At 42.7% G+C, this 25,000-nt stretch overlaps 2 protein-coding genes and 1 pseudogene across 2 annotated transcripts in view; 2 read left to right on the top strand and 1 right to left on the bottom strand.

Moving 5' to 3' along the window:
• The window catches only part of LOC141584045 (adapter SH3BGRL), a 1,540-nt gene extending 30 nt beyond the window's left edge, over positions 1-1,510 (top strand). The window contains exon 1 of the mRNA XM_074396763.1: positions 1-1,510. This exon is cut by the window's left edge and continues 30 nt beyond it. Coding sequence (XP_074252864.1) covers positions 53-397 — 345 coding nt within the window. The 5' untranslated portion in view covers positions 1-52 and the 3' untranslated portion in view covers positions 398-1,510.
• Positions 1,511-8,315: 6,805 nt separating this feature from the next.
• On the top strand, positions 8,316-14,649 carry LOC141583869 (tripartite motif-containing protein 60-like). The gene is given in 2 exon segments (XM_074395682.1): positions 8,316-8,528; positions 13,330-14,649. Coding segments are annotated over 2 exon segments (1,533 nt in total).
• A 4,539-nt stretch (positions 14,650-19,188) lies between these two features.
• Positions 19,189-23,160, bottom strand: LOC141583868 (ras-related protein Rap-1A-like; annotated as a pseudogene).
• Between the last annotated feature and the right edge of the window lie 1,840 nt (positions 23,161-25,000).

Raw genomic sequence — 25,000 nt, 5'->3', positions numbered from 1 at the left:
CTGCTCCACAGCCCTTTTCAGGACCCAAACAACCGCAGCCGCTGTTCCCAGGATGGTGATCCGTGTGTATATCGCATCTTCCTCTGGCTCTACGGCGATTAAGAAGAAACAGCAGGATGTGCTTGGTTTCCTAGAAGCCAACAAAATAGGATTCGAAGAAAAAGATATTGCAGCCAACGAAGAGAATCGGAAGTGGATGAGAGAAAATGTACCTGAAAATAGTCGACCAGCCACAGGGTACCCCCTGCCGCCTCAGATTTTCAATGAAAGCCAGTACCGAGGTGACTATGATGCCTTCTTTGAAGCCAGAGAAAATAATGCAGTGTATGCCTTCTTAGGCCTGACAGCCCCACCTGGTTCAAAGGAAGCAGAAGTGCAAGCAAAGCAGCAAGCATGAACCTTAAGCACTGTGCTTTAAGCGTCCTGATAAATGAGTCTCCACTGCTTTTATAAAATAGCGGAATTAGCTTTGCTTCAAAATAAATAAGCTTAATGTTGAAATAATAGATTAGTTGGTGTTTTCACATGCAAACATTCAAAATGAATACAAAATTAAAATTTGAGCATTATGGTGAGGAGAATGGGATATTAACATAAAATTATATGAATAAGTAGACATCATAGACATAGTGCTGTTACCTGCCAAAACGTCCTGTGTACACCAATGATTTTTACAGAGAAAATATCCTTCCCTCCTTTTTTGCCATTTTTATGGCAGCTTAAGTGTATCTCTGGCCCTATGTTAAAAGGTGGGGAGAGGAGAGAAAAATAACCTGTCTCTTACTCCTACGTTGCCTCATTAATTTTAGTGAACAAGAATATGTACCTTTCTGATGCTATATTATTGTGTTTAAAAAGTACTTGCAGGTAATGTTTATGATATGTTAAACGCCGTAATTTCCTATGGTAATTATAACATTCCCATTCTTTTGTAGATGAAAATTTTACGTATTGAGCCACAGATTTTCCAAGCTTCTAAATGTAGCCTTTATTGCATATTGCAGTGATCAGAATAGATGCCTTTCTACACATTAAAAAAAACAATAGATTCATTCAGTGGACAAGTTCCTTGTTTAACAGCTATGATGGAACGATATTTCCAAGTTGATTGTCTCAGTGAAATATGCATATGCATATCATGGAAGTGGGATGCCAAGTAAGCTTAAAATGGCATTCTCTAGCAAAGAGATTAGATTTTTAAAAAACTCTTATAAAATAAGTTGGCGATTATTTCCCAAGATTGGTTTCCCTTGAGTTTTTGCTAAAACAAATCTTAGTAGTTTTGCCCCTTTAAAAAAAACTTGCAATCATAAATGCTATTATTCCTAAGATATCTTACCTTCTTATTTCAGTTTAACGATGTATTGCATGAGTATATTAGCCTTAAGCAGTGAGAATCTTTTCTATGCTTCTATTCCAGCAAAAAGTACAAGTATCAAATAAAAACAGCAACTTTTAAAATATTAAGTCTGAAGACTTCTAAAAGGACAGGAAACATGGCCTAAATAAAGAACACAGTAGATTTATATAGTACTTTAGTTTCATACTACTTTACTACTAAAAGCAAACACCTCTTACTTTAAACTACTTTTTCATATATAACTATTGTATGCTAGTCTTACTTTTTGCCAAAATCAATGTTTAATGAAGAGATGGCTTTGTTTCATGAGATTCAAACGATGTTATGCTTTAAAATAAACTCAGTACTTTTAGAAACATAAAAAAAAAAAAAAAAAAAAAAAAAAAAGAGTTAAATTCATAAAATCTGAGGGGAATGGTGTTTGCCAAGGGTTGGGAGTAGTAGAAATGGAAAGTTACGAGTCAACAAGCATTCCATTTTAGATAAACAAGATAAGTAATCTCTACAGACCTGCTGTAGAACATTGTACTTATGAGCAAGTATAGGATATTATACACTTGAAGCCTAGTTGAGTGGGTAGGTCTCATGATAAGTGTTGTTATGAAAAATGTAATTTAAAAATGCATATGTGTCACATTTCACCATAATATTACATACAATAGTAAAAATCTTGTAAATTTTTTTAACAGTCCAACAACTGAAGTAATTCACTGTACATCCACACTTAGAATATTACACAAACTGTATAATCTCTTCTGCACACTCTCAGATTAGCATTGCAGAGAACAAAATCTTTCTTTTTTTTTTTTTGAGACAGAATCTCCCTCTGTTGCCCTGGCTGGAGTGAAGTGGTGTGATCTTGGCTCACTGCAACCTCTGCCTCTCAGGTTCAAGCAATTCTCCCACCTCAGCCTCCTGAGTAGCTGGAATTACAGGTGCTTGCCACCACGACTGGCTAATTTTTGTATTTTTATTAGAGACAGGGTCTCACCATGTTGGTCAGGCTGCTCTCAAACTCCTGCCCTCAGGTGATCCATTTGCCTTGACTTCCCAAGTGCTGGGATTATAGGCCTGAGCCTCCACACCCAACTGAAGCAAAATCTTTCTAATCACCACTACAAGTTCAGGAGGTCCTCAAGACCACCTTCAGTTTAATAATTCACGATAAAAGCTTACAAAATTCTGCAAACTTGATTTATCATGATTTAAGTTGTTTTGGCTACCATAACAAGACACCATCATTGGGTGGCCTAAAAACAGACATTTGTTTCTCCATATTATGGACACTAGGAAGTCCAAGATCAATGTGCCAGCAAGATAGGTTTCACTCTGATGCCTTTTCTCTCTTACTTGTGTGCACAGAAAGAGCTCAGGTCTCTCTTCCTCTTCTGATAAGGCCACTAATCCCATCATGGGGACCCCACCCTCATGAACTCATCTAAACCTAACAACCTCCACAAAGGCACCACCTTCATATTTTTTCACTGTGCAAAATATAAAGGTGGCACCGTTGAGAAGTCATTAAGTTCAGATTAGGGCTTAAACACATGAATTTTGTATTTAAGAATGTAAAGAAAATTTGAATTTAAGAAAATATAGAATGAAAAAAATTTTTTTTGAATGTAAGAATGTAAGCCCTAAGAATGAGGCCTTAAACGTATGAATTTTCAAAAATACATAATTTTGGGGTGACACATTATTTGGTGCCTGTCACCATGCCTGGCTAATTTTTGTATTTTTAGTAGAGATGAGATTTCACCATAACAACTCATGAATACAGTTTAATAGAAGAAAAAAACACATTGAAATAAGCAACAGGGAAGAATTCTTGGAAGATAGAGAAATAGGAAAACCAAGAATCATTTTTCCCTACTTAGACATCAGTTGCACTAACAAAATCTCACTGATAAAACTGTTTTGGAACTCCGGAGTATTGTGTGTGTGTGTGTGTGTGTGTGTGTGTGTGTGTGTGTGTGAGACGGGGGCTCCCTCTGTCACCCAGATTGAGAGCAGTGGCCCTATCTCAGCTAATTGCTACCTCCACTTACCAGGTTCAAGCAATTCTCCTGCCTCAGCCTGCAGAGTAGCTGGTTTTACAGGCATGCACCACCACACCCAGCTAATTTTTGTTTGTATTTTGAGTAGAAACATGATTTCACCATGTTGACCAGACTGTCTTGAACACCTGACCTTGTGATCCTCCAGCTTCAGCCCCTCGAAGTGCTGGGATTACAGGCATGAGACTCCACGCCTGGTCTTTGCAGTCTTTTTAAGGCTTGCAAATTCCAGGGGAAGTCTTGGAGGATAAATTGCCATTAACGTCAGTCAATTTTAGCTTTTATCTTAGCATCAGCTATGCATGGAAATAATGAGAAAAAAAAAAAAAAACGCTACACAGCCTTTAGAAAACAAACAGTAAAATGACAAAAGTAAATCCCCTCTTATCAGTTATTATTTTAAATGTAAATGGCTTAAATTCTTTCTTCAAAGGCAGATTGGCAGAATTAAGTCTAAAATGATTCTCATATATATGGTCTAAAGAGAAATTCACTTTAAATCCAAAGACACAAACAGGTTGAAAGTGAATGAATGAAAAAGGTATTCCATGGAAACAAGCCAAAAGAGAGCAGTGGTCATCAGACAAAATACACATTACATCAAAAAGGCATTTACAAACCAAGTAACAAATGATCGGGCTGGGTGCATTGGCTCACACCTCTGATCTCAGCCTTTGAGAGGATGAGGTGGGTGGATCACAAGGTCAGGAGTTTGAGACCAGCTTGGCCAACATGGAGAAATCCCATCTCCACTAAAAATACAAAAATTGACTGGGTGTGGTGGTGGGCACCTGAAATTCCAGCTACTTAAGAGGCTAAGGCAAGGTGGGAGAATCTCCTGAACCCGGAAGTTAGAGGTTGCAATGAGACGAGCTGATACCATTTCACTCCAGCCTGGGCAACAAGAATGAAACTGTCTCAAACACAAAAAAGATCCAAATTGATGAACACTGACAAAATAGAAGAGATAAATATACAAATAACAGTTGAAAACATTATTAATAATAAATATTGAGATAGAATTTTGTTCTTGTTGCCCAGGCTAGAGTGTAGTGGCCTAATCTTCATTCAATGCAACCTCTACGTTCTGGGCTGAAGTGATTCTCCAGCCTCAGCCTCCAAAGTACCTGTGATTACAGGCACCTGCCACCATGCCTAACTGATGTTTGTATTTTTAGAAGAGATGGAGTTTTGCCATGTTGGCCAGGCTGGCCTCAAACTCCTGACCTCAGGTGACCTGTCTGCCTTGGCCTCCCAAATTGCTGGGATTATACGCATGAGCCATCTCACCTGACCACTTCCCTGTCTTCAGAGAAAAACAGAAAAAAAAAAATTTTTTTTTTTCTTGCAACCCCAGCTGTTGCAAAAAAAAAAAAAAAAAAACTTTTTCAAATGAATGTATAGATAATCAGCAGGTATATATTAACAAAATATATCTTTTTTATATTTTGTACACTACATTTACCATGTGTGAGCCTATTCAAAGTGCTTTAACTCATGAAAATTCATTTAGACCTCATACATCTAAAACGTAAGTTAAACTGTTATTGCCCCATCCCTCCTTTTATTTACCAAAAAAGATAACTGCTGAGGTCACACAGATGGAAGAGGACAGAGCATGGGTTTGAACTCCTGGAAGCCTGGTTCTAAAGTGAAGCGTTCACCACCACGCTTTACTTTCTTTCTCTAACCTGCAGAAGTACACAGGCACACATAGGTACACACACACATATACACATACATACATATTTCATACTACCTGCAAAAAGTCTGTCACGTGTCCTTGCAGACCTTTATGTATATACACATATTGACATGAAGAAGGAGAGTGATCTGCTAAATCCAGATGGAACAGACACAGAGCACAGCTACAAAGCATCTTAGAATGTGACAGGCATGAAAAATATTCCTTGGCTGATGATTGATACACTTGGCACAGTCTCAGTGGATGAGTATGGCTGAAAGCCAGATTGCTTCTGAACTCTTCTCACAGGGAAGAAGAAAATTCTTAAGAGCAACTGCTCCAGAAAAATAATTAAATTACATCTCTTCAGGTTAATTAGCATCTAGCAGGTGGACCGTATCCTGTTAAATTATGCTGTACCCAGTGAGGCATAGTCAGCCTTGCAGGATTCAGTGTCATATTGAGGGGGTTCCTATATTAAGTATTTATGTATTTATTTATTTATTTATTTACTTGGGACCTCCAGAGATCACCCACCTCGGCCTCCCAAAGTGCTGGGACTTCAGGCAGCAGCCACCAGGCCTGGTCTCTTAAGTAATTTTTTTTTTTTTTCTTTTAACTTTAAGTTCTGAGATACATATACAGAATGTGCAAATTTGCTACATAGGTAAATATGTGCCACGGTGGTTTCCGGCACCTATCAACCCATCATCTAGGTTATAAGCCCCTCCTGTATTCAGTATTTGTCCTAATGCTCTCCATCTCCTCAACCCCAAACCCCAACAGGCCCTCGTCTGTGGTGTTCCTCCCTGCGTCCTTGTATTCTCATTGTTCAACTCCCACTAATATGAGTGAGAACATGCAGTGTTTGGTTTTCTGTTCCTGTGTTAGTTTGCTGAGAATGATGGCTCCCAGCTTCTTCCATGTCCCTGAAAATGACATGATCTCATTCTTTTTTATGGCTGCATAGTATTCCATGGAGTAAATGTTCCACATTTTCTTTTTTCAGTCTATCTCTGATGGGCACTTGAGTTGGTTCCAAGTCTTTGTTATTGTCAATAGTGCTGCATTAGATATACATACGTATGTGTCATTATAATAGAAATATTTATAATTCTTTGGGTATCTTAAGTAATTTTTCTGTCACATACTGTGAGAGGTAAAGAAACCACTGTGACTGGCTGCATCGTTTCAATTTAAAATACATCATATAAAGGATGGGCATGCTGGCTCATGTCTGTAAGTCATCCCAGTACTTTGGGAGCCTGAGGCAGGTGGATCACTTGAGCCCAGGCGTTTGAGATCGGTCTGGCCAACACAGTGAAACTCCTGTCTGTAGTAAAAACAGAAAAACAGGCCGGGCATGGTGGCTCACGCCTGTAATCCAAGCACTTTGGAGGTCAAGGCAGGCAGATCACCTGAGGTCAGGAGTTGAAGACCAACCTGACCAACATGGTGAAACCCCATATTTAAAACAACAACAACAACAACAACAACAACAACAACAACAAAAAACCCACAAAAACATCTGGGCATAGTGGTGCAAATCTGTAATCCCAGGCACTCGGTAGGCTAATGGGGGAGAATCACTGTAACACAGGAGGCTGAACCTGGGACGTGGATAATGCAGTGATCCAGGACGGTGCCATTGCACGCCAGCCTGGGGGAAATTTACAAATAAATAAATAAACGATGCACTCACTAACCGCAAAGTAATATGGGGGAAGCTGCTGCCCCTAGTATCTCTTTTTCTTTCTTTGTCAGCCGCCACTGGAATTTCAAAAAGTTGACCAACCAGGACTTTTCTTTATCTGTTGATTGTCTGGGTCACACCTCTAATCAACTGTCCACCACACATCCTTTCTAGGATCTATTAAAAGCATCAACAGGTCTTCTTCCTGAATTGGAAACAGTCGTTATTTCACCATTCCATTCTTATTACGTCATGTTTAAAATCCTTTACTGGCTTTTCTTTGCATTTGACAAAAACCAAAATCCTCAACTTTGCCTAAAGTTCCTTGTAACATTGATACTTGCCAATCTCATAAGCCTCACAAAAGCCATTTTCCATCTTTTCTACTTCTTGCAACAGCCACGCTTTAGTGTCAGCCAAATGACCTCGTTCAGTTCCTCTTCGACCAAGTTTTTTAAAAATTACCATTTCTGGCTGGACGGAATGGCTCACAGCTGTAATCCTAGCACTTTGGGAGGCTGAGGCAGGCGGATTGCCCGAGCTCAGGAGTTTGAGACCCACCTGGGCAACGTGGTAAAACCCCATCTCTACTTAAATACAAAATCAATCAATCAATCAATAAAAATAGCTGGGCATGGCAGCATGCGCCTGTAGTCCCAGCTACTTGGGAGGCTGAGGCAGGAAAATTGCTTGAAGCTGGGAAGCAGAGATTGCAGTGAGCTGAGATCACACCACTACAACCAGCCTGGGCAACAGAGCCACACTCTGTCTCAAAAAAAAAAAAAAAAAAAAAAAAAAAAAAAAAAAAAAAGCATGTTTTTGTATAGGCAGTGTCTGGCTATGTTACCCAGGTTTATCCTGAATTCCTGGCCTCAAGCGATCCTCCCACCTCTGCCTCTCAAGGGGCTTGGATTACAGGTGTAAACTACCATGCCCGGCCTGTACTAAACTTTTCTAAAAAGGCAGGGTTTCACCACATCAATCAGGCTGGTCTGGAGCTCCTGACCTCAGGTGATCCGCTGCCTCAGCCTCCCAAAGGGCTGGGAGTACAGGCGTGAGCCACCTCGCCCGGCTCTGTACTAAATTCTCTAATGTGGAGTGTCTCCACATTAGCTCTTCTTTCAGCCTTGAAGACTTTGACCATGGAATTTGTCCAACGAATGCCTCTTCATACCTGAAATTCCAACGCCAATGTCACTTCCTGAGGTGAACCTGAGTTGGTAGGGTGGAGCACAATCCCACAGGGTGTGAGAGATCCACCCAGTCAGCCACTGTGATGCAAACTGAGCCACAGGCACGTCTGTTCCTCTTTCACGGGTGGAGGAAGCTCAACGACTCCACGCTGCGGCCGCAGGCTATGGGAAGCACTTGACCCAGCAAAGCACTCCCCTCCCTCACCATCTGGGAGGGGACGCTGTGCTGGTGAAGCTTTTAACCAGCTTGCAGCCTCACTTGGACCCTCAAGTTTGCTCATATAAATAAAAAATGGTGAGAATCCAAAGAGGTACCCCGGGGAATTAAATGCCACTTGGGGCCAACTGGGCCCTGATCATTGAGGAGGCCGCCGCAGCTCTCAAAGCTTCACACTCTCCCTGCACCCAGGGTCACGGAGCATGCGCAGGCCCGCCCCGCCCACTTCCGGAGGACTCGCCAATCCCCGCACAGGCTGAGCTCCAGGCAGGAAACCGAGCACATTCCAACTTTCTTATTCTGCGCGAAAGTACCCATTTGAAAGTATTAAGCAAGTATTGGGAGTCACCATAGCCACACTGTGTGGGCAGATGGGAAGAGCGATTTGTAAGAGACAGCGTTCTTTATATTTGTTTTCTTTTTTTCTGTAGAAATGGGATTTTGTAGAGATGGGATTTTTCCATGTTGCTCAGGCTGGTTTTGAACTTCTGGGCTCACCGATCTGCCCACCTTGGCCTCCCAAGTTCTTGATTACAGGCCTGAGCCACCATTCCTGGCCGTGAGTCCATATGAATGCTCATGACCAGTGGATGGAGATTCTGCATCCCAGGAATATGTATTTTCAATTCTTTCCAAAGTTGATTGTGTTAGTGGATGCTGAACTTGTAGATACGGAGGGTTATTTAAAATAAATGATGTATTTTAAAATTTGGAAACTTCTGTTTTATTCCACAATTAGTATAGGACAATTTTCTGAAGCACACCGTTACTGCAGTGAGCCTTTGGAAGTTACTACCTTTACTAATCATTTGAGGATTAACAACCTTATTAAGACACAACAGCTTTCAGGTTAAAATGTCAATGTGGCTTTTTACTGAGACGGAGCCTTGCTCTGTCGCCCAGGCTGGAGTACAGTGGCAAGATCTCCACTCACTGCAAGCTCTGTCTTCCAAGTTCAAGTGATTTTTCTGCCACAGCCTTCCAAGTAGCTGGAAATACAGGCATGTGCTGCCATTGCCAGCTAATTTTTTTCTTTTTCTTTTTTAGAGAAGGGCTTTCACCATGTTGGCCAGGATGGTCTCGATCTCTTGCCCTCGTGACCCACCCGTCTCGGCCTCCCAAAGTGCTGGGATTACAGGCTTGAGCCACCGCGCCTGGCTGTATTAACACACTTCTAAAACTTACGTAATTTATTCATTTATGCTTAAAACCTGAGACAGTATTATTTCCTACTTTCTGAAAAGTGAAACTCAGAATTTAACTTGACCAAGTTGACCAAGTACCTGTAGATAGCAAAGTGTTAGAGTTGGATGAAAACCCAATTCTGTTAGGAATTGTTAGCTTTCAATTTCTATGTTCCCTGTTTTCACCATTGTAATGTTGGACCAGTAAGTGCATTATTCCCTGTTAAAATATTTGGGAGACATTATTAAGTATGAACAACTGAGCATATCAAATATGAAAGATGTAAGGTGGTTTCATATAGAGAGAAGCATAGGCTGCTCTGGGAGTGTAAGGAAGGAGCGCTACAACTTAGTGATTATCATGCCAGTGGCTATGCCAATCAGCGTAATGATGGGTAAGCGTGTTCAAATTCTTGTGGACTCGGCTTTTACATCTCTAAGTGAGGATGATAGCTCCTAACTGATGGAGTTATTCCGACGGTTTGGTTGAACCTGTCTATATGGAAGATCTTTAGCATAGTGCCTGACATATAATAAATTATCCTTGAGGACATGTCACTTGTGCTGAGTCTCTAGTTGCAAAACAGTCCTAGGAAAGAAGTGAGAGTAGGGTAATCTAAGCAGAAAGTGGTTTGTGCAGAAGAGGGAAAGCAAGATACCCATGTTTATTTGTTTTTGTTAAGTACTTTAGGGCACTGTAGCCAGATGAAGATAATGAAATACAGAGGGCTCTGAATGGTGAGCTCAGGGTGAAAAACTTTGTTGTGACTTATGGGGAGTTATTAACAGGTTATAAAGAGGGGAAACATGTAATTTGTTTAAAGAGTGAAGGCCTGAGGTACAAATTAATTGATGTCAACAAGCAATAGGCATGTTGGGAGCAGTGGCTCATGTCTGTAATCCCAGCACTTTAGGAGGCCGAGGCAGGCAGATCACCTGCAGTCCAGAGTTCAAGACCAGCCTGGACAACATGGCGAAAACCCATCTCCACATAATATACAAAAATTAACTGGGTGTGGTGGTGTATACCTGTTGTCCCAGCTACTCAGGAGGCTGAAGCAGGAGAATCACTTGAACCCAGGAGGTAGAGACTGCAATGAACCAAGATCCTGCAACTGGGCAACAGAGCAAGGCTCTACCTCGTGAAAAAAAAAAAAAAAGAACCAGTAAAGCCATTGGCAAATCTTGAATGTGGGGTAGTCTAGGACATAGGTGGAGGCAGGGAACATTTTTCTAGATTGAAAAAGATTTAAAAGAACTAATAAGCAAATGCAATTCATGGCTCTTGTTTGGTTTCAGATGACAAGAGATCTAGCAGAAAGTTCCTTTGGCCGGCCGGGCACGGTGGCTCATGCCTGTAATCCTAGCACTTTGGGAGGCCGAGGTGGGTGGATCACCTGAGGTCAGGAGTTCAGACCAGCCTGGCCATATATATATATATAGAGAGAGAGAGAGAGAGAGAGAGAGACAGACAGAGACAGAGACAGAGACAGAGACAGAGAGACAGAGAGAGAGCAGAGTTGCACCCTTGTTGCCCAGGCTAGAGTGCAATGGCATGATCTTAGCTCACTAAACCTCTGACTCCTAGGTTCAAGTGATTCTCCTGCCTCAGTGTCTCGGGTAGCTGGGATTACAGGCATGCACCACCACACTGGGCTAATTTTGTATTTTTAGTGGAGATGGAGTTTCTCCATGTTAGTCAGGCTGGGTTAGGTAGCTTGCAAGGTTTGATGGAGGAATCTGACTTGCTTAAAATCAGGTACCTGTAGGTGTCTTGAAAGCAAACCAGGAAGTCTTGATCCCTCACTTTTATTTTGAAAGCATCAGACCTAAAGAAAGTTTGAAAGGCTGGGTATCCTTATACTTTTTTCCTGGATTCACCCCATTGTTAACTGTTTGTTACATTCATGTTTTCTCTGTTTATTTATGTTTTTGTTTGTTTGAGACACAGTCTCTCTGTGTCACCCAGGTTGGAGTGCAATGGTGTCATCTCAGCCCACTGCAACCTCCACCTCCTAGGTTCAAGCAATTCTCCTGCCTCAGCCTCCTGGGTAGCTGGAATTACAGGCATGCACCACCACACCTGGCTCACTTTTTATTTTTAGTGGAGACGGGGTATCTCTGTCAGGCTGATCTCAAACACCCGACCTCAGGTGATCTGCCCACCTTGGCCTTAAAAAGTGCTGGGATTAAAGGTGTGAGCTACCATGCTTGGCTATATATTTTGTTAATTGTGGAAATTTCTGAAGGTTTCAGATTTCCAGATGGCTTCCTGCTGTGTATTAATATGTATCTCCTAACAATGAAGCCATTTATTTATGTATTTATTTTTTGAGATGGAGTGTCGCTCTTGTTACCCAGGCTGGAGTGCAACGGCGCGATCTCGGCTCACCGCAACCTCTGCCTCCTGGGTTCAGGCAATTCTCCTGCCTCAGCCTCCTGAGTAGCTGGGATTACAGGCACGCACCACCATGCCCAGCTAATTTTTTATATTTTTAGTAGAGACGGGGTTTCACCATGTTGACCAGGATGGTCTCGATCTCTTGACCTCATGATCCACCCACCTCAGCCTCCCAAAGTGCTGGGATTACAGGCTTGAGCCACCGCGCCCGGCGAAGCCATTTATTTTTTACTATAATTTTATTGTACCTAATTTAACACTGGTAGAACATTATGTGAGATGGAGTCCATACTAAGTTTCTTACATTTATTTCTTCCCAATTCTCTCTTTATCTTTCTTTCCTTCCTTCTTTCTTTATTTCTTTCTTTCTTTTCTTTCTTTCTCTTCTTTCTTTCTTTCTTTTTTTTAATATATGGTTTCACTCTAGTGCCCACGGTTTAGTGTTGTCCTACAATCTCGGCTCACTGCAACCTGTATCTCCCAGGGTCCAGCGAAGTGATTCTCCTGCCTCAGTCTCTCAGGCAGCTGGGATTACATGCACATGCCACCTTGCCCAGCTAATGTTTTGTATTTTTAGTAGAGATGGAGTTTCACCATGTTGATCAAGCTGGTCTTGAACCCCTGGCTGCAAGGGAGTCATACATCTTGGCCCCTCAGTGTTGTGATTCCAGGTGTTAGCCACCATACCGGGCCTGTTTCCAGCATTTTTTTAGTTCTTTGTTGTTGTTGCTGTTAAATTTCAAGATTTCAGATCCAATCAGATATCACATGTTGTATTTTTCACGTTTCTTTCCTCTCCTTAAATCTGGAAATCTTTTTTATGATTGTTTTTCGTATAATTGACAATTTTATAGAATACATACCAGTTGTCTAGTAGGATTGCTCCACAATCTGAATTAATTTTCTCATGGTTAGCTTGAAAGTCAATATTTTTGGAAAGACTATGATATGAGCAATGCTGTAAAGTTGCCATTGCATTCTACCAAGAAGCACGTAAGTTTGTTCCACATTTTTAACATTGTGTGTGTGTGTGTGTGTGTGTGTGTGTGTGTGTGTGTGTAAGTAATGTATGGTGCGAATCTCTGCGATATTAATATCTTGTTTCTCCAAGAACATCCACCCAGTGATTTCAGCATTCTTTGATGATTCCTGTGTGAATGTTTAATACATTTGTGATTATGTAATCAGATTTGTAATGTTTTGTCTTTTCTCACTCATAGGGAGGATTCCTTATCTTAGACCTGAGTCTACTTTCTTGAGGAAAACTTGACTTTATTTCATTAAGAGGGAAGAGCAGCAACCCAGCTAATACGTTGAAATGTGCAATAGGCCGCAGGCTGTGAAGTATTCATGGCCGTAGACTCTGAAGCTAAGGAGCTGAGAAGTTTCTAGAAGCTGCCATCTACATGCCAAAGCAGTAAAACTGAAAGCCAATTCAAATTTCAAAGTCTGGGGGAAGATATGTACTGCTTACTGGGACTTAAGTCTAGAGAGCTAGGCCTTATTAAAATAATTACTTTACCTACCATCTTTGTTCAAGGCTCAATGGCTGACCTTCAAGCAGTGGCTAGCTGTCCCGTCTGTCTGGATTACTTGCTTTCCCTGCCCTTTTTGCCACTTTTGCTGTCCCGAAAGGAAATTGACAAGCAATCCTCAACTGGGTCATTTGACTGAAATTGCTAAGCAACTCCAGATAAGAAGCAAGAGAAAGCGGCAGGAAGAGAAGCATGTATGTAAGAAGCATAATCAGGTTTTGACCTTTTTCTGTCGGGAAGACCTAGAGCTTTTATGTCCAAGGTGCCGTTTCTCCACTGATCACCAGCTTCACTGTGTTCGGCCCAGAAAGAAGGCTGCCTCCCATCACAGGAAAAAATTGGAGGAATACAATGCTGCATGGAAGGAGGGAGTGGAACTAACTGAAAAAATCATAACTGTACAAACCAGAAAATCGTTAGAACTGAAGAAAAAGGTAAAACATAAGGAAGAAGAAGTCAGGTCTGAATTTGAGCAACTTAGGTTATTTCTCCAAAAGGAGCAAGAGACTGTTCTTGGGCAATTACAAGCTGAAGAGACGGATATTTTAGCACAACTAAATGAAAGCCTAAGAAAATTCTCAGATCATACCTCCTCATTAAAATATCTACTAAAGGAGATAGAGAGCACATATGTAAAGTCAGGACTGGAATTACTGGCAAATGTTAAGGATATCTATCACAGATACAAAAATTTCAAATTCCCTGAACCTTTTTCATTCAGATTAAAAGAATACGGTTACCGTCTGCCTCCACAATATTCTGGCCTATAGAAAATTATCAAGCGATTTCAAGTAGATGTAATTCTAGATCCTGAAACAGCACATCATAAACTTGTAGTGTCAGCAGATAGGAAAACTGTGCGCTATGGAAATACAGTGCAAAACTTACCTTCAAACCCAAGAAGATTTTATCGCCTCCCAGCTGTTGTGGGTTCTAAGGGCTATAGTAGTGGCCGGCAGTACTGGGAAGTAGAAGTGAAAGACAAGCCTGAATGGATCCTTGGTGTCTGTGATGACTCTCTTCCCAGAAGGAGGAAGCGCTCACCAACATTAGTACAGAATGGATTGTGGGGAATTCGGCGATCTGGTCGGGATAATTATATTGTATTGGGTCATGAGGAAATTAATCCGCTGCCAAAAGTAGCACCTAGTAAGATTGGCATTTTTTTAGACTATGAAATGAGTGAGATTTCCTTTTATAATGTGAATGATAGCTCTCTACTGTATACTTTTAATGATGATTTTACAGGGCCACTTTGGCCTTATTTTTATACTGGAATGGACTCAAAACCTCTTAAAATTTCTAGAGTAAAAGATTGTGAATAAATAGCTGTTTGAAAACTGTCATTTTTTTTACACCTAGCAAACATGATAGAGCCAGTGAATCTAGTTTTGCTAATTCTGTATTTTCTGCTATTTTTCCCACCAAAGAAACCGCAGAATTGTTTATATGTCAGTTTCAGCACTAAAAAATGTGATGATAGGACCTACTTAATAACAAATTATGGGTCAAAGACAAACTACTTTAGAAATCCTGAAATAAAATACTAAAAATATATACTAAAGAAATGTATTATGTAAAAAAAAATTATTACTCCAGTTATTGCCAATAGAAGCCCTATAATGTTTCTTCAGTATTGCTTATTTTTTTTCCTTTAAGAATGATTAAGTCTTTATTAATGATTGTGTCGTCCAGGCTGTAGTGCAATGGCGCAATCTCAGCTCACTGCAACCTCTGCCTCCTGGGTTCCAGCGAGTCTCCTGTCTCAGCCTCCTGAGTAGCTGGGATTACAGGCACGCACCACCACACCTGGCTAATTTTTGTATTTTTAGTAGAGTTGTGGTTTCACCATGTTGATCAGGCTGGTCTTAAACTCCTGACATTGTGATATGCCTGCCTCAGCCTCCCAAAGTGCTGGGATTAGAGGTGTAAGCCACTGCACCTGACCAACTTTTTTTTTTAAATAATTTCTTTTTTTGAGCTGGAGTTTCGCTCTTGTTACCCAGGCTGGAGTGCAATGGCACGATCTCGGCTCACCGCAACCTCCGCCTCCTGGGTTCAGGCAATTCTCCTGCTTCAGCCTCCTGAGTAGCTGGGATTACAGGCATGCGCCACCATGCCCAGCTGATTTTTTGTATTTTTAGTAGAGATGGGGTTTCACCATGTTGACCACGTTGGTCTCGATCTCTTGACTTCGTGATACACCCTCCTCAGCCTCCCAAAGTGCTGGGATTACAGGCTTTAGCCACCGAGCCTGGCTAATTATTTTTTTTTTTAATTTCTATTTTGCCCAGGCTGGTCTTGAACGTGTGACCTCAAGCATTTCTCATGCCTTAGCCTCCTAAGGCACTGGGATTACCAGCATGAACCTCAATGCCCAATGCCACTTTTCCCTTTCATCTGTCTACCTCAATATTTCTAAGTACCTATTTTTTATTCAGTATGTCTTTGTCAGGACTACCTTAGTTTTCTAGAAAATGAAATGGTAGCTCATGCCCTTAATCCTAGCACTTGGGAGGGTGAAGTGGGCGGATCACCTGAGATCAGGAGGTTGAAACCAGACTGGCCAAAATGGTAAAACCCCATCTCTACTAAAAATACAAACACATTAGCCGTGCATGGTGGCACATGCCTGTGATCCCAGCTATTCATTGGGCTGAGGCAGGAGAATTGCTTGAACCCAGAAGGCAGAGATTGCAGTGAGCTGAATTGTGCCATGATTTGCAATCCAGCCTGGGAAACGAGTGAAACTCCGTCTGAAAAAAAAAAAAATAAGAGATGGCACTCTTACATCCTCCTCTGCCACACACACACTTACTTACTGTACACACACAATCAGTAGAACATCTGTTCTGTTCCACTGGACAGAGTACTCTCTAGTGTAGTCAGCTACTGTCCTTCACTTCTCTTTGGGAACTGATCTCTAGGCTCAGAATCTGTATTAACTTAGTTCCATATTTTCCTCCTTAGGTTTATTCGGTTAATTCAGGGATTAATATCTTTCAATTGATGAAAAATAGGTGACTTTTGGAAAAACTTGTGTTAAAAAAAAAGATGGTGTGATTTTGATGGGATTATGTGTTATATCTTTTTATATTAGTATGGAGAAAATTAACATCTTAACGTATCAGCTAGTAGACATAACTGAGAGTGAGTCTAGTCTATTCCATGAATTTTTATCTAATTGTCTAAAATTTGTAACTTTTAGTGTACATGTGTTTAACATCTTTTGTCAAATTTGTCCTTAAGTATTTGATTTTTTTTATTTTTTTAATTTTATTATTATTTTTTTTGAGACAGAGTTTCGCTCTTGTTACCCAGGCTGGAGTGCAGTGGCACGATCTCGGCTCACCGCAACCTCCGTGTCCTGGGTTCAGGCAATTCTCCTGCCTCAGCCTCCTGAGTAGCTGGGATTACAGGCACGCACTACCATGCCCAGCTAATTTTTTATATTTTTAATAGAGACGGGGTGTCACCCTGTTCACCAGGATAGTCTTGATCTCTTGACCTTGTGATCCACCTGCCTGAGCCTCCCAAAGTGCTGGGATTACAGGGTTGAGCCACCGCGCCTGGCAAGTATTTGATATTTTTATGTCGATTATTTCAATTCTAATTGTTTACTACTAGTATATAGAAAACTGATTTTTGTGTGTTATTTCCTATAAGCTTGTTAAACGCATTTCTAGGAGCTCCTATGTAGATTCCATTGGATTTTCTAGATAGGTAATCATGTCATGAGTAAGGAAAGACATCTGTACTTCTTGTGTAACCTTGGTCGTCCTTCCTTCCTTCTTCCTTCCTTCTTTCTTTCCTTCTCTCTCTCTCTCTCTCTCTTTTTTAAATGTCTCTGTCTCCATTCCACTCTGTCACCCAGGTTGGAGTTTAATGGTGCAATCTTGGATCATTGCAGCCTCCACTTCTCGGGTTCAAAGGATTATCTGGCCTCAGTCTCCCGTGTACCTGGGATTACAGGTACTCACCACTACACCTGGCTAATTTTTGTGTTCTTAGTAGAGATGGAGTTTCACCATGTTGGCCAGTGTGGTCTCAAACTCCTGACCTCAAGTGTTCTGCCTGCCTGACCAAAGTGCTGGGATTACAGACGAGCCACTGTGCCCAGCCCAAAACGACAATTTTTTAAAATCTGGATTTAAAGTTTCAATTATTATTTACAACATTTATTTAAATTACAAATATCTCTTTTTTTTGAGACGGAGTTTCACTCTTGTTACCCAGGCTGGAGTGCAATAGCACGATCTCCACTCACTGCAACCTCTGCCTCCTGGTTCAAGCTATTCTCCTGCCTCAGCCTCCCGAGTAGGTGGGACTACAGGCATGCGCCACCATGCCCAGCTAATTTTTGTATTTTTAGTAGAGATGGGGTTTCACCATATTGACCAGAATGGTCTCGATCTCTTGACCTCGTGATCCATCCGCCTTGTCCTCCCAAAGTGCTGCGTTTACAAGCTATTCTCCTGCCTCAGCCTCCCGAGTAGCTGGGACTACAGGCGTGCGCCACCACACCCGGCCGAATTTTTGTATTTTTAATACTAACCTGGTTTCACCATGTTGTCTGGGCTGGTCTTGAATTCGTGATCTCAGGCAATCCACCCATTTTGGCCTCCCAAAGTGCTGGGATTGCAGGCATGAGCCACCACACCTGGCCCCAAAAAATTCTAAAGTAGAGAAGAGCTTGTCTTGCAGAGACTTGTACGTGTGGCTTTTGTTTAATGCCAATAGATTTTATATTTAATCCCAACAGATTTTATGTACCAGCTCAGCAACACTGAAAAACCTACATCCTTGAATACTGGTTTCATGTATAACACGAGCTATAACAACCTTTAACTAAGAATGCAAGGAAAGTGTTTCCTAAACACACAAATATTTGTTAATATTATTAGGTGAGTGCAAAGGTAATGGAAGTTTCTGCCATTAATTTAATGAAAAGAACCGTGATTACTTTTGCACCAAACAAATACTACAAATTTTTTTTGTTACATGACCGTTAGGCAAACACTTTAAAATATATAAATTAGTCATGAATAAAATTAAATCATTCACAGTTCCCTCATCCAGAGATATTTTTGTATCTATACATGTGTGGTTAGCATAAATTACATATAGCTGGTTCTTTTTTTTTGAGACGGAATTTCGCTCTTGTTACCCAGGCTGGAGTGCAATGGCGCGATCTCAGCTCACCGCAACCTCCGCCTCCTGGGTTCAGGCAATTCTCCTGCCTCAGCCTCCTGAGTAGCTGAGATTACAGGCATGCACTACCATTCCCAGCTAGTTTTTTGTATTATTAGTAAAGAAGGGGTTTCACCACGTTGACCAGGATGGTCTCGATCTCTTGACCTCATGATCCACCCGCCTCAGCCTCCCAAAGTGCTGGGATTACAGGCGTGAGCCACCGCGCCTGGCTGCACAAGGATTTTAATTAGAATATAATGAGAAATGATATTCCATATTTTTAAAAATATAAAATGAAGTCAATGACTCAAGAACATTATCTGCTGCAATGAGGTTGGGGGGCATTTCATAATATTACACATATGAAATAGAACGGTTCAACTGTTTAGGGCTTGATAGGGAGGAATCATGATCAAAAGGTCAATACAAAATCATTTGATCATAGTACCAATATCTTACATTTGAAATGTATCCATGCTCTTTTGTATAATCATAAGAGAGTCAAGTATATTTTTGCACCTGTTATAACTGCTATTGCAAAGGAGAAACACTATTGTCTTATTTTCCAAGAGATATACATACACAGCAATTTTTTTTCTCCAGGGAACTTGTGCAAACTAATATAAGATCTAAATTCTTCACATAATGTATACAGTGCGAGAAGCCTCTTCAGATTTATTTTTTGAAGTCTGAAATGCTGGCACTTTCGAATCAGGCAACAGTTCTTCATTCCTGTAATCTGGCTCAGAGCTGCTGTTGACTACAGGCTTAGAGTAGCAGACCTAATTTCTTTTTAGGATTCTTCTTTTCCACTGGTGGTGTTCTATTTATCTGTCTGACCAGGTCATGAAACATCTCATTAGCATTGATCTTTCACTTTGCAGAAGTTTCTACAAAGGCACAGTTACACCACTGTCTTGCCTAATTCCGGCCCTGTTCTTTGCCAACTACTCGCTCATCTTCCGGGTCACATTTATTGTCAACCAAAATCATTGGAACGTCTTCTGTGCCCTTAACCCATAAAATCTGTTCCCTCAGGTCCTGTAAGTCATTAAATGTGGATTGAGCTATAATAGAATATACTAGCGTTAAACCTTGTCCATTCTTCATATACAAATTCCTAATTGCTGTAAATTGCTCTGTCCCTGCAGTATCCAAGATTTCTAGCATACACTGTTGTTAATTCACTTCAACTTGCTTTCTTTCTTTTTTTTTTTTTTTTTCCTTCGGGCTATTTTTTAAAATTAATTTATTTACTTTAGGTGCATACTATATGTGGTATTTCTCTCCATGTTAGCCCTCACCATCCTCCTCTCCCTTCCCATCCCCTGCTGTCTCTCCCTACCCCCCTCAACTGCCCCCAGTGTGTGATGCTCCTCTCCCTGAGTCCACATGTTCTCGTTGTTCAACACCTACCTATGAATGAGAACATACGGTGTTTGGCTTTCTGTTCTTATATTAGTTCGCTGAGAATGATGGTTTCCAGATTCATCCAAGTCCCTACAAAGGACACAAACCTGTTTTTTATGGCTGCGTAGTATTCCATGGTGTACATGTACCACATTTTCTTTGTCCAATCTATCATTTATGGACGTTTGGGTTGATTCTATGGCAGTCTAGTATTTCTTTCTTTTTTTTTTTTTTCTTTGAGACAGTTTCCAGTTGACACTCAGAAACAGGTTATTCAGTTTCCAAGTGGTTATGCGGGTTTGTGTGTGTTTCTTGATCCTGAGTCCTATTCTGACTGCGCTGTGGTCTGATAGACTGTTTGTTATGATTTCTGTTCTTTTGCATTTGCTGAGGGGTGATTTGCTTCCAATGATATGGTCAATTTTAGAGTATGTGCAATTTGGTGCTGAGAAAAATGTATATTGTGTGGATTTGGGGTGGAGTGTTCTATGTATGTGTATTAGGTCCACTTGGTCCAGCTCTGCATTCAAGTCCTGGATATCCTTGCTAATTTTCTGCTCATTTATCGAATATTGACAGTGGAGTGTTGAAGTCTCCCACTATTATTGTGTGGGAGTCTAAATCTTGTTTTAGGTCATTAAGAACTTGCTTCATGTATCTGGGTGCTCCTGTGTTGGGGACGTATGTATTTAGGGTACTTAACTCTTCCTGTTGGATTGATTCTTTGACCATAATGTAGTGTCCTTCTTTGTCTCTTTTGATCTTTGTTGAAGTCCATTTTATCAGAGACTAGGATTACAACCCCTGCTTTTTTTTTGTTCTCCATTTGCTTCGTAAATCTTCTTCTATCCCTTTATTTTGAGTCTATGTGTGTCTTTGTATGTGAGATGGGTTTCCTGAATACAGCGCACCCATGGGTTCTGACTTTTTATCCAGTTTGCCAGTCTGTGTCTTTTGATTGGAGCATTTAGGCCATTTACTTTCAATGTTAATATTGCTATATGTGATTTGATGCTGCCATTTTGTTACTGACTGGTTTTCTTTCCCATTAGTTGCCTCATTTTCTTCATTGCATTTTTGGTCTTTGCCAACTGGTTTGCTTTTGCAGTGACTGGCACTTGTTCCTTTCCATGCTTAGTGTTTCTCTCAGGAGCTCTCGTAGGGCAGGTCTGGTGGTGACAAAATCTCTCAATAATTCCTTGTCCATAAAGGATTTTATTTCTCCTTCACTTACAAAGCTTAGTTTGGCTGGATATGAGATTCTGGGTTGAAAGTTCTTTTCTTTTAGGATGTTGAATATTGGCCTCCACTCTCTTCTGGCTTGTAGGGTTTCTGCAGAGAGATCTGCTGTGAGTCTGATGGGCTTCCCTCTGTGGGTGACCTGGCCTTTCTCTCTGGCTGCCCTTAGCATTTTTTCCTTCATTTCAACCCCGGTGAATCTGACAATTATGTGCCTTGGGGTTGCTCTTCTTGAGGAATATCTTTGGGGAGTTCTCTGTATTTCTTGAATTTGAAATTTGGACTGCCTTGCTAGACTTGGGAAGTTCTCCTGGATAATATCCTGGAACATGTTTTCCAGCTTGGATTCATTCTCCCCATCATATTCAGGTATACCGATCGAGCGTAGATTAGGTCTTTTCACATAATCCCATATTACTTGGAGGCTTTGTTCATTTCTTTTCACTCTTTTTTCTCTTGTCTTGCCTTCTCTTTTTATTTCATTGAGTTGATCTTCAATCTCTGATATCCTTTCTTCCCCTTGATCGATCTGGCTATTAGAACTTGTGTTTACTTCAGATAGTTCTTGTGCTGTGTTTTTCAACTCCATCAAGTCGTCTATGTTCTTCTCTATGCTGGTTATTCCAATTAGCATTTTGTCTAACTTTTTTCAAGGTTTTTGATTGCTTTGCTTTGAGTTAGAACATGTTCCTTTAGCTCAGAAATGTTTCTCACTAGCCACCTTCTGAAGCCTTTTTCTGTCAATTTGTCGCACTCCTCGGTCAAGTTGTGGTTCTGCGCTGTTGAGGAGTTGTGATGTCTTGAAGGAGAAGAGGTGTTCTGGTCTTTGATGACGGTTTCATCTTTTTTGTGCTGGTTTTTTCCCCATCTTTGTGGATTTACCTGGCTGTGGTGTCAGGGAGCTGCTTGATGAGGTTGCTTGTCTGCCCAGGAAGGCCAGGTTTCTGTAGTTCTCTAACATCACATTCCTAGATAAATTCCACTGTGCAGGGTCCAGGCATTGCCACTCCCCCAGAGAGAATTCTATGGCCACATCCCTAAATGTCAATGGTTCCATTTCTAGGCTTCTAGGGGATCCTGGCGTCGTAGCTGTAGATCTCCAATACCTGCAGGTCACAGGGCCACACAAGCCAGGCGTCTAGGCGAACAGGACACAGAGCAGTGGAAACGAGATCCGGAGCTGCGGCTACAGGGCCAACTTACATTGTTTAGGAAATTTCTATCACTGGGTCATATTTTTTAAAAAATGCCCTGAACAAGCCGGGCGCGGTGGCTCAAGCCTGTAATCCCAGCACTTTGGGAGGCCGAGGCGGGTGGATCACGAGGTCGAGAGATCGAGACCATACATGGTGAAACCCCGTCTCTACTAAAAATACAAAAAATTAGCTGGGCATGGTGGCACATGCCTGTAATCCCAGCTACTCAGGAGGCTGAGGCAGGAGAATTGCTTGAATCCAGGAGGCGGAGGTTGCGGTGAGCCGAGATCGCGCCATTGCACTCCAGCCTGGGTAACAAGAGCGAAACTCCGTCTCAAAAAAAAAAAAAAAAAAAAAAAAAAAAAATGCCCTGAACAAACTGAACTGTCAGAGCAGACTTCCCAATTTCTCCTGAACTAAGGATCACTAGCTTGTACTCACACAGGATGTGTTCTGTTTAAATACTGATGATCCCTTCTCTTTTCTTTGAGCTGCTGCTCCCCTTTCAATGCATCTCAGGGCTCTCAGATTCTGTCTCTTTTTCTCTTCTCCCTTACAACTGTCCCTAATCTTAATGGACTTTCCTTCCTCTACCAATACTCTCTCCTTTCCTGTCACCACTCTTTTTAATCTTATAAATCTTCCAGATTAATTTAAATAGGGATTGAGGAAAGAGGAAGGCCAGGCATTGTGGTTCCGTCTGGGTGTGTGACCTGTGTGTGGATCCCAGGCCTGCTCTCAGATTACCTGAGTCGTCTGGGGCTGGTTCCTTGATCCCCCCGCCCCGCACTCTTTCATGGTCACATGAAACCAAGAAAAATCAACCTCAATTTCTCTTTAAGTTTTGTGTAAAGATAAACACCAATGGCCTGTCCCCCGGCCCATGCCTCCTCAGGCCACCGCTGGGCCACAGGCCAGACTCCCAGGGCGGCGCGCACAGGAGGTAGGGCGCCCGGCCGCAGCCCCGGAACTTCCCAGACTCCGAGTCGGGAGCGCCGGCCGCGGGGTCCGTTCGCGCCCCTGTTCCGCAGGTGTGTGCGGGGGCTTGCGCCCAGTCCCGGCCGCCGCGCGTTTCCGCCCAGCCCGAAGTCCCCTGGCGCGCTCCTCGCGGGGCTCTGGCCCAGCCGCTCCCCTTCCACGTGCCCCGCGCGCCGGGTCGCAGCCAGCGCCTATCCTAAGCTAGCTGCCTGCGCCCGGCGCTGCCGGAGAAGTTGGGGCGAGGCAGGCCGGGGATGCGCCAAAGCCTCGGCCTGGCTGGCCTCGTGGTTCGAGGAGGTGCAGTGGCTCGCGCTGGTGTCCCTTTTCGTCGCGGCCCTGGCCAAGGTGGGTCTGTATCTGGCGCAGTGAGCGCTGGCCAGGGCGCGACCCCAGCCCCGGCGGGGGTCGCTGGAGCCTGGCGAGGGGCCGCGCGCTGGGTCGGTCGCGCTGCTCTCCTGGATCCTGACGCTGGGCAGCTGCAGGAGCCAGTGGTAGGCGGCCTGGGTGACCGCCCTGAACGACGAAGCCAGAGGAAAGGGGGCCCGCCTTTCCTGTCCTTCGAGGAGGACCCACGGCAGTAGCCCCTGGAACTGGCGGTGGAGGCGGTCTCCAGTGTGCTCAGCTGGAGTTCCACCTGAAAGAGAAGAGAGAGATCCTCCAGATTAGCTGGTCCTTCATACGTGTGCCGGAAATGGCCATTACTGTCCAGCCCAAAGCACTGGGGGAGCACCAGGTGGCCGAGACGCGCACAGTGTAGGACACTCCGAAGGAGCTCTTGAAGCATTTGGTTGGTTCTGCCTCTCCATCCGTGCTTCTGATCACCAAGCCCACGAATGTACAGGAAGCTCAGAACTTAGAGTGTGCTCCGTCTACTGCTCAGGAATCCTGTCCTCCCAAACCTCCGAGGGCTCACGAGCTAAAGCTGTGGGTGAGGAGTACCCGCGCCTTCCTGCTCAGCGAGCCCGACGCTTCAGGCCACATTAACACAGTGTGCGCCGTGCAGCTGAACGATCCTCTTCAGAGGTTCTCCATCACCCTAACCAAAAACACTACGAACCTCACGTGGAAGAGGAACTCACATTCAAGTTGAATGCGAAGTCAAAGGAGTTACACCTGCAGATTTCAGAGGCTGGGCGATTCTCAGAAGGTCTGCTGGCAACTGCGACAGTCCTTTTGGATTTATTAATCCTGCCCTTCAGGCAGGGCGCGGTGGCTCACGCCTGTAATCCCAGCACTTTGGGAGGCCGAGTCGGGTGGATCATGAGGTCAAGAGATCGAGACCATCCTGGTCAACATAGCGAAAACCCATCTCTACTAAAAATACAAAAAATTAGCTGGGCATGGTGGCGCGTGCCTGTAATCCCAGCTACTCAGGAGGCTGAGGCAGGAGAATTGCCTGAACCCAGGAGGCGGAGGTTGCGGCAAGCCGAGATCACGCCATTGCACTCCATCCTGGGTAACAAGAGCAAAACTCGGTCTCAAAACAAACAAACAAACAAACAAACAAACAAACAAACAACAACAATAGCAACAACAAAAAGAAGCAGCCTTCTGGACCACAGAGTTTCATGCTGACCAGCGGGTCTGCCTGCTGCTGCTCGGTGCTGAGTTCCGCCAGGGCAGAGTTTACTTAGGTGGAACCTGCTGAATTGAAGTCTTC

Source organism: Saimiri boliviensis, chromosome 3, assembly GCF_048565385.1.
Source record: "Saimiri boliviensis isolate mSaiBol1 chromosome 3, mSaiBol1.pri, whole genome shotgun sequence".
Taxonomy (NCBI): domain Eukaryota; kingdom Metazoa; phylum Chordata; class Mammalia; order Primates; family Cebidae; genus Saimiri; species Saimiri boliviensis.
The sequence above is the reverse complement of the archived record's forward strand: the minus strand, read 5'-3'. Positions and strand labels throughout refer to the sequence as shown.